This window comes from Fulmarus glacialis, unplaced genomic scaffold (assembly GCF_000690835.1).
Source record: "Fulmarus glacialis isolate BGI_N327 unplaced genomic scaffold, ASM69083v1 scaffold42521, whole genome shotgun sequence".
Classification (NCBI taxonomy): domain Eukaryota; kingdom Metazoa; phylum Chordata; class Aves; order Procellariiformes; family Procellariidae; genus Fulmarus; species Fulmarus glacialis.
In genome coordinates, this window is record NW_009194205.1 from 3,846 (window position 1) to 12,626 (window position 8,781).

General features: G+C 42.8%; 1 protein-coding gene across 1 annotated transcript; it reads left to right on the forward strand.

Annotated features, from left to right (window-relative positions):
* Positions 1 to 318: 318 nt before the first annotated feature.
* Positions 319 to 5,549, forward strand: LOC104071039 (glutathione S-transferase theta-1; the record flags this gene model as incomplete). The annotated part of the gene is made up of 4 exons (XM_009587693.1): positions 319 to 406; positions 1,519 to 1,669; positions 3,889 to 4,065; positions 5,106 to 5,549. Coding segments are annotated over 4 exons (617 nt in total), but the record flags the coding sequence as incomplete, so codon positions are not given.
* Between the last annotated feature and the right edge of the window lie 3,232 nt (positions 5,550 to 8,781).

Sequence of the window (8,781 nt, forward strand, 5' to 3'; positions counted from 1 at the left end):
CCTTCAGCATGGTATCTAAATGCCTCCGATGGAGTGATTTTTCATTAAGTTTTGCAAGTATTACTGGTACCAGAGTCAAGCAATGGAATTCCTGCATAGAAATATGAACTGCTCCATGCCACATGCCCGGCCTGAGCCAACTGCCCTCTGCAGATAGCTTTTATGCTGACTCTTCAATTTCATTACCTTTTAATTGTGAAATATGACCATATAGGGAAAACCTAACACAGTTCACTGATTGCCCAGTTGGCTACAGGTATTTCATTTATCATTCACTGGCAGATTTCTAACCTCGGACTTGTCTGTTCATGTTCTTAGGACCATCAAACAGTGAAGGAGCTGGCAAAGTCAGCCTCTTGAAGAAAGTACCAGCACTAAAGGATGGAGACTTCACCCTAGCAGAATGGTAAAAACTCAGTCCTTAGAATTCCTTGGGTATCAGTAATTCATGCAGCATTTAGGAGAAGTCATTCCTGAATTAAGGATCACAGAATTTATGAGCATGTTGGTTATTTTTAATAGTATAACCTCATTTGCTCTGTTTCCATTTTCTGTTTGAATTATCTTTCAGAATATAAACAAATCAGCTGACTTAAGTTCTTGATCTTACCATGAATGCACTTACCTTAAAATGGGATTATAAACATTTCTGCGAAAAGCTTATAAAAATCCTTTTTACCCTAGGAAAAAAAAATTCCTTTTACCCTAGGAAAAAATTCTGTTTATCTGAATTAGTCATAAAGGCCAAATGAACACCTACAGAGATAAAATTTAGGTTTTACATTATAAGATTAATATGGAGACTGGTTAATGGTGTCATAATGCTGAAATAATTGAACTATACTAATATCAGCATAGTAGGAGGGTCTGCGTTTTCTTCCGTTTTGTCAGCACAGGATTTTCTGTGGCATCTCTTTTTGTAGTAACAGCCTACATATTGTTGCAGATGACTAAGATATTTTTCCATCTGACCTCTCCTGTCAATTAGTCAAAGTATAAACATCTGGACAAACACAAAAAGATTCTGTAGGCTGTCATTGCTGGGACTTCCACTGACTTCAGTGGAAGCTGGAGGCTAGAGACAGATCTGATGAAAAGGCAACATAACCTATTAGAGAGTTTCATATAGTACACAAGCACATAAACATGCACAGGTCTCAGAGAGATGGGTCAGAAGAGTCAAGGAACAAGTGGGATTAACATTGCTAATAGATGATTATGGAGGTTTATTGTTTGTTTACCACAGTACTGTCCAGCAGTACTCTGCACCATATAACAGTGCTGTGATTTTCCAGCAGGTTAAAGTTTTCATGGGAACTATGGTGATTAAGTGCCATCTCTGATGTCAACATGAATTAAATGCCTATATATGGTCCCTAGACTCCACCGGAAATCCTGATCTGAATGCTTTTTAGTGGAAGCAGCAAGTTCAGAAGGGGCAGGAGAGGGAGCTTAGACAAAAGCATTCTGCATCATAACTCCCTGACCCCTTTCTTGTCTCTTGTAATGTCTGAGCAGCACTGCCATTCTGCTGTATCTGAGTCGAAAGTATAACACTCCCGACCACTGGTACCCATCAGACATACGAAAACGGGCCCAGGTAGATGAATACCTCTCATGGCATCATGCTAACATCCGGGCTAATGCTCCTAAGACCATGTGGATCAAGGTAAGGAGACTGAATATTAAAATGCGAGTAAAGTGATGTTTTCCTGGCAGAATACTGAGCATTTGAACAGCCCCAATTTGGAGAGAGTTTGTCACGCTGAAATAAAAAACCTAGACCATTCCTATCTGAGAGGAGCTCTCAGAGAGGGAGCTGTTCCTAGCTGCTCAACGTCAGGATCTGGCAAAAGCAGCTTTGGTCATATTGTTTTTTTCCTTAAAGTAGGTCTGGTACAGAAGGTCTCAAAGCCCAAGAGACTTCCATTGCCTGGATTTGTGAACGAATATGTAACAGATTAGATATTGCCTCCAAGAGCCTCCCCCTCACTGCACAGCTGTGCAAAGTGTGCACATAGGCAGAAGTTTTGCTTCTTTGGTGACCATGTGCTTTGTTGCTGGAAGCAGAGAGGCTTGCATACTTCATACAACATGTCCCTGCAGCCCCATCAGGGTGGAAATCCAGAGTGAGTCTTCTGCTTCCAGCACACTTAGGTACTTCTCTGAAATGGGCTCAGGGATAGACAGAATAGAGACACAGAGAGAATGGCAGAATTTCTTTATTCAGTGTGGTCAGATCGATTTACATTTAGGCAAAATTAAGAGAATCACCCTGAGGCAGAAAATCATTTAGTATCAGATAATTCTGCTGGACACTGATTCCCAGCCAACTCACCAGACAGTTAATGCAACTATCCTTAGAGAGGCCCAGGTGCAAATAGAGCCCTGCAAGTACAGCTGTGGTATGCAATTTCAGATGAAATCAGGGTTGCCAGTAAACAGGCAAGAACTTCACTCTTCCTTTGGAAAGTTTGCCCTTGTTTGTGCCTAACAAAACATATCAGGACTCATTTAGCTTTTTGATTTATTGACATTTGAATTTTTGGCTAGAGAGCACAGAGAAGCAATTCATACATGAGTCAGATTCATACAAGAAGCAGTTTCTTCCAGTCTCTGCAGGCTGTTATTGCAGTGCTCCAAGGGAAAGAAATCCAACTAATTGCTGCTGCTGATTAGATAACCCAGATACAGAAAAGGTCCTCAGAATAATTAAAATAGGGAAACTTATAAAGCCACCATGTAACAGAAGATACAGAAGAGATACAGAAAAGAGATACAGAAAAGGAAGAACATGCTGTTTCAAGTGATAATACCCAGCGATCCCATCATGCATAATTGGAATCACTTAGGAAGAGAACTGGCCATGAATTTTCTGATGAAATAGATTCCACATGTATTTGACAAAAATCCTGGCTTGGATTAAGCAATTCCAACTTGAATTGTTGAATATACTAGCAGTAAGTAGAAATTCAGTCCACTCCCACCGATGGGAATTTGTATCTTTAATTTTGCTTCTCTAAATAAACTATATTTCTTTAGCTGTGGTAGGTGGAGGCAGCATAGTTGTGAAACACTGCGAGCTCCGATGGTGCGTCCACCTCTGTGAATGGTGAAAAATCTCATGGAAAGGCAACTACCCCCTGTGCCAGCAAGTCCATGGAGACAAGGGCCACACTTATATGATTGCTCTGGAAAAATTTCTAGTGGTTTAAAGAATGATGCTTGGGAGGCCACAGAAAGGCTGGTGTAAAAATGGTGCTTACCCACTCAGCTTTGCTGGCTGCTGTCACGCAGAGGAAGCCATTTCCTGCCTCCCCAGCCAGTGTTGATGCATTCCAGTCCCTCCTACACTCCCTGCCACAGCCACCACCATGCCCTCCTTTCCATCACCCTGCAGGACAGGCAGCTGCCTGCCTGTCTGCAGTTACACAACAGGGTGGATAGCAAGGGTGGGTGGTGGGCAGGCAGCCTGCTGACCCGTCTTGGCAGGCTGTTGAAACGGAGGACATAGCAGGGGTGACTATGGCAGAGATTTGTCCTCCCTGGAGCTGTTGCCTTTTTTTTTCTTTTGTAACCCACCAAGGTGGAGTGGGAGGGCACAACTGCAAGGCACAAAACAAGCTGAATCCTTGGCTTCATTCTGCACATTGCTGCCCATTAGCTGGAGGTTACTGTCATGGCAGATAAGCCGCTTAGGACTGCTTGTGTGCTCTGTCCATGAGCTGCTTGGAACTGCAGCAGTCCCTGAAGCTCTAGCATCATCCCCTCCTGCGGCTTTGCTGCATGGTCACTGACGATCATGAGTAGTTCATGGGGTGTAACTTGACTACCACCAGATCCATGAGAAGATGGCCGACCGTACTCTTAAGTCCCTTCTCTTCTCAGGTGCTGATTCCCCTCTTCACAGGGCAGCCACTGCCCTCCGAGAAGCTCCAGGAGGTTATGGAGGGGCTGTCCACTTCCCTGAAGCAATTTGAGGAGAGGTTTCTGCAGGACAAGGCTTTTATCATCGGGAGCGAGATCTCTCTGGCGGATCTTGTGGCCATTGTGGAACTGATGCAAGTGAGTGCTGGAGTGTGGTAAGGAAGTCTCAGCACAAGGGAAGACAGATGCTGCTGGGCAGGGAGGGGTGCAGCATGTGGTAACACTTCACTAGAACGAGGGGTGAGGGCATATCTCAACAGAACTGGCCTAAGACAATGAGGAGAATATGGGAGTGGGTTCAGAAAACCAGTTAAAAAAAAAAAAAAGCTGGCTGCAAAAGATCTCTTTTGTTTCTCTTCTCTAAAATACTTCTTCTCCTTCATCCTTTATCGTGACTTTGATTTTAACCTCCAGAGAAGGAGCTAATATATAAAAGTGAGAAGCAATAGCAGACAGGTCTGATGAAGTAAGAAAATAATATAGGGATATTTTTATCATACAAGAATATTCTTCTTCAGATGGTACTTGCCTATGCCATGTCTGGAAGATGCAAGACTGAACCTCAGACAGAGGCAATCAAGTCTGTTACAAACTGGTTGTTCTCTGCCAGACTGTCAGGGCCTGGATCCTGCAGTCCAGAAGTGATTCTTTCTCCCAGTTCTGTATCCCAGAGACTGAAAAATAGCAGTTCTGCTTCTCTACAGCATTGTGTTCCAGAGAGTGACACAGGCAGAAAGTAGAAGAGGGGTAGATTATGTCAACTAAGACATTAGTTCAATTAAACGCTTAGCATTTTGTGCTGTGGTTTTGCTATATAATATAGCACTCCATATTGCGGACTGTGCAGTTGTCCCTGGAACTGTCAGCCCACCACGTGTTCAATGCTGTAGCTGAAAATCACTCACAGTAAGTGGTAGTCATCTCCGCTGCTCATAACACCTGTTCCGGCACTCAGGAATTGACTTGTAAATGCCCTTTAAAATATAGGTTAGCTTCTGTGTCCCCCAGATAGATACACCCGACCAGAGAAGATTTCCCTCTTTCCCAGTGCTCTTCTATGAGCTCTTCTTCATTTTTTTTCCTCTACTTGTACCTGCAGGTACACTTTTGGTGCCTGTTATCTTGGTGAAGAAGTGACTGCCTAATGCCTCACTGTTGCTCTCTTCCCCTTTCTGCAGCCTGTTGGAGTTGGTTGCGACATCTTTGAAGACAGACCAAGGCTGATGGAGTGGCGCAGGCGGGTGGAGGATGCTGTGGGGAAAGAGCTTTTCTTCCAAGCCCATGAGATGATCCTCAATATCAAAGAACTGAGCAACATTCAAATTGATCCACAGCTGAAAGAGCATCTGGCACCTGTGTTGATGAAGATGTTGAAATGAATTAACCTATATAACGATTTTCCCTGCCCTTTTTTTTTTTTTAACTTCTCTGACTTCCAGTTCTACATGTAACTGGAAAGAACACTAATTCTAACACAGAAATTGCAGCGTCTTTCCCCCCTGCCAGGCCTTTCCTGTATCTTTGGGGGTGGAAGCTGGGGAAGGTTTAAGGCCTGAAACATTAAATTTAAACAAAAGGCTGAGGCCCTACAGATCACTTAACATGTGTATCTGGGTTTTATTTCAGTGTCGTTCTTCTCAGAGATGGTAGAGACACGAACAGTATTGCCTAACAAAATTTGAGCCAGCCTGCAAAGTGGGAACATTAGAGAACTGTGTAAGAGGAGCATTGTTTTCATGTGTTTTTAACATTTGCAGCTCCTTCTCAAGTGGCAAGCACTGCAAAGCATGCCTGATCCTCACCTTCCCAGCACGTGTCCGCACAGACAAGTATAGCACAAAACTACAGGCAGTCACAAAAGTGAAAAAAGACATTGTTTTTTTTTTTTTACTATTTCAAAGTTTCTTACTGCTGAGGCATCTTGTTTGGATGTCTATGTACCTTCCACACTTCTATTTGCCTTTAGGTTCCTGTGAGAAGTTTCTTCATATTCATCTACAATTGTGAATCTTCATAATTCTTCAGTTTAATCACTACTTTTCAGTTCTGAAAGCCTGGGTTTCGTTGCTTGGTCTGCCAGTACACGTGGCAGGGGCTGTTCTTGCAGATTTGTGCAGTAGAGACCAAGCAACTTCAAAAAGCTGAGGGTGGCCACAGCCTTCGAATAGCTGCCTACCTAAAGTTCTCTGTTGATTATATATAGGGAATACACTGAAAGAATGCATTCACAGTGATTTCTTAAAATATGACAGCAATCAAATTGTTTTTTTCTGCAGGAATACTGTAATAGCAATCCACATTTCTCCTAGAAAATGCAGAGGGGGAATAAATCTAGACATGCTCTTCTGAGACTGTTTTGGATGGAAGTTCACCAAGTAAGTCACCCTGTGCAGCTGAAGTAATAAAGAGAGATTTTGTGGCATTGAGCAACATATGCATCACAATAAAAGGGCAGAGAGTTGTTTTGGAGCTTTTGGGCTCTTTTTCTTGGCTGTGTTTATTTCTGGTTAGCTGTAGCTCAAATACAAAACCCTTTTGTACTGCAGCACAATTTATGAGGTAAAACTGAGAGAATCCAACCATTTCTAGTTTCTTCAGTTGAAAATAGCAAATTGTAAAGGATGCAGAAAGTGGAATATATGTATCTGCATATTTCTGTTCATAAGTAGTTGTTGCCCTTGAACCTTACCCTGAAATCCTTGCCCAAGAACACTTCCTGTAAGGAGTAGGACAAAATGAGTAAATAATTCAGGAATGACTTCTCTTGCTAATCAAATAGCTTCTTTTCTTTCCAGTACTACCATGTCTTTGCTAGTGACATTTCTGCTGGTAAGTTCTATAAAACCTGATGTGTTCTGGTGATGTTTTTCACTAAGGTTTTAGTTCTAGGTACTACTGATTTAGTCCAGAGCGTAGGGAGATCTTTAAATTCCCTGTCTGGAAAGAGATTTCCATTGTATACTTCAGCTTGCATTAGCAGGAAATTTTGTTTTGTGATTATGTTCTCTATAAAGACAAGAGACCTGACTGAAGCTCCTGTCTTTTCATGAACCAAAAATATTAGAAACAGGCACACGTTTATTCCCACCTCTCATTTCTTTTCTTCCCAAATAGTAGCTGAATATGTTTTTATTGATGTTTTATTCACAAAATATTGTCTACAACTGAGTTAAATTTTAAATGGGAAGTGGTTGATTTTTTTTAATAATTTTGAGAGTGGAATTGCTAAGTGGATGATGACACGTGCAAATGTCTGCAGGAGGGGAAAAAAAACTACCATGATTTTCCAAAGGCTGAGCATGTTTGAGAGTACTTGCTGCTGTGCTGTCCTCTCTTGGTTGTATGTTCATCCCCCTACAAGCATTTTAATCGCCTGCTCCAAGACAGAAGTCTTTAGTTTAAAAACTGGGAGGCCGTGAACAATCTGCCATTCACATGGTGAACCATCAAGAGTGAAGGACAATGCATATCATTAAAGATGTTTGTGACAGCCCCATGTCCTGTTGTAATTGCTGACATCTGATACTTGAATCTTCTCTTTTCCTTTTGGAGGCCTTCTGATATGCTGGTTTCTTGTCATGTGGGGTTTTTTGGCCTTGGAATTGGAAGAGATTTTTAGTATTTGAAGGAATGAGAGAGAAATAGAAAAATGGATCCTAAATGGTATCTCACCTGGAGGCAATGACTCCCAGCAATCAGGCAGTGGTAGGCTTGCACCTAAGGTTTGCAAGGTGGCTGAATACCCCCACTGTCTTTGTTTCGATGATGAACTCGGGATCATCTCTTCTATTTACAAGATTCTATCTTTCTGTACATTTACCCTGGATTCTAACAGTTTTCCTGAGTTATTTCTTTTGCTTTCCTAAATTTGAATGGAGCGTTTGTGTTACCGCTTGCCACCGCAAGCACCCACCCCCTGCCAGCCTGCCATCTGGTTGGGTCTCTCTCTTCATAATCTCTCTCCTAGAAATCTTTTTCCAGCCTTATTGCTGGCTGGTTTATACACACTGCTCCTCATGCCAGTATTGTCTTCATTAGCAGCAGTGAAGGCCAAGCAATTCCCCCAGCAAAAAAATGAGCAATTCCATCAGTTTTCATTAGGATTATCTAAAACTAGAAAACCAAAAAGTCACGTTATACAGGGCCAATTTTCACAACAGTGCTATGCCTTAAACAAGATTAGTTGTTTAATCTAGCTAGTTCATAACATTTTGCTGTAAATGAGCCCATGTAACCCTCACTGGACAGTAGCTCAGCTTCTGAGAAACCTCTAATCTGTAGATTAGACACCTCTGATCTCTAGGTTAGATTGTCCCTGTGAGCCAGCTTGCCAGGGTCACTTTTATCAACTTTGGAGCTCAAAGTCCTGATTGCAGAAGCTAGCTTGGTAATTATATATATTGGATAAAACAACAAACCTCTCTGCTTGCCTTTTAATTTCTTGTAGTGCTGGTTGTTCTGAAAAATCACTGCTCTTCCATTCTTAACCCTCCCTGCACAGACAGGCGCAGAGGTGTCTGTTGCAGTGACCAGAAATGTCTTCCCACCAGCGGTAAGGACCATCACAAAACTCATTTTACCCATCCGTCAGTGAGATGTGATTTTTTTGCTCTCACAGTCTCTAATACATATCCCAGCCACGCACATGGTAGAAAACAAAGGGCCCGAAAGCCAGCTGATGCAATTGGGGTAAAACAGAGAAAAGCCAAAGCCCTGGCTGGGGCTGGCACAGGTGGGAGGGCAGGTGCTCCTCATGTTGCTGCCGGAGTCCCGGGAGCTGCGGGGGTGGTGCAAGACCCCAGCTGCTGGCTCCCGCCCCCGCCGGGGCTCCGCTGCCCGGGCCGCTCCGGGGGC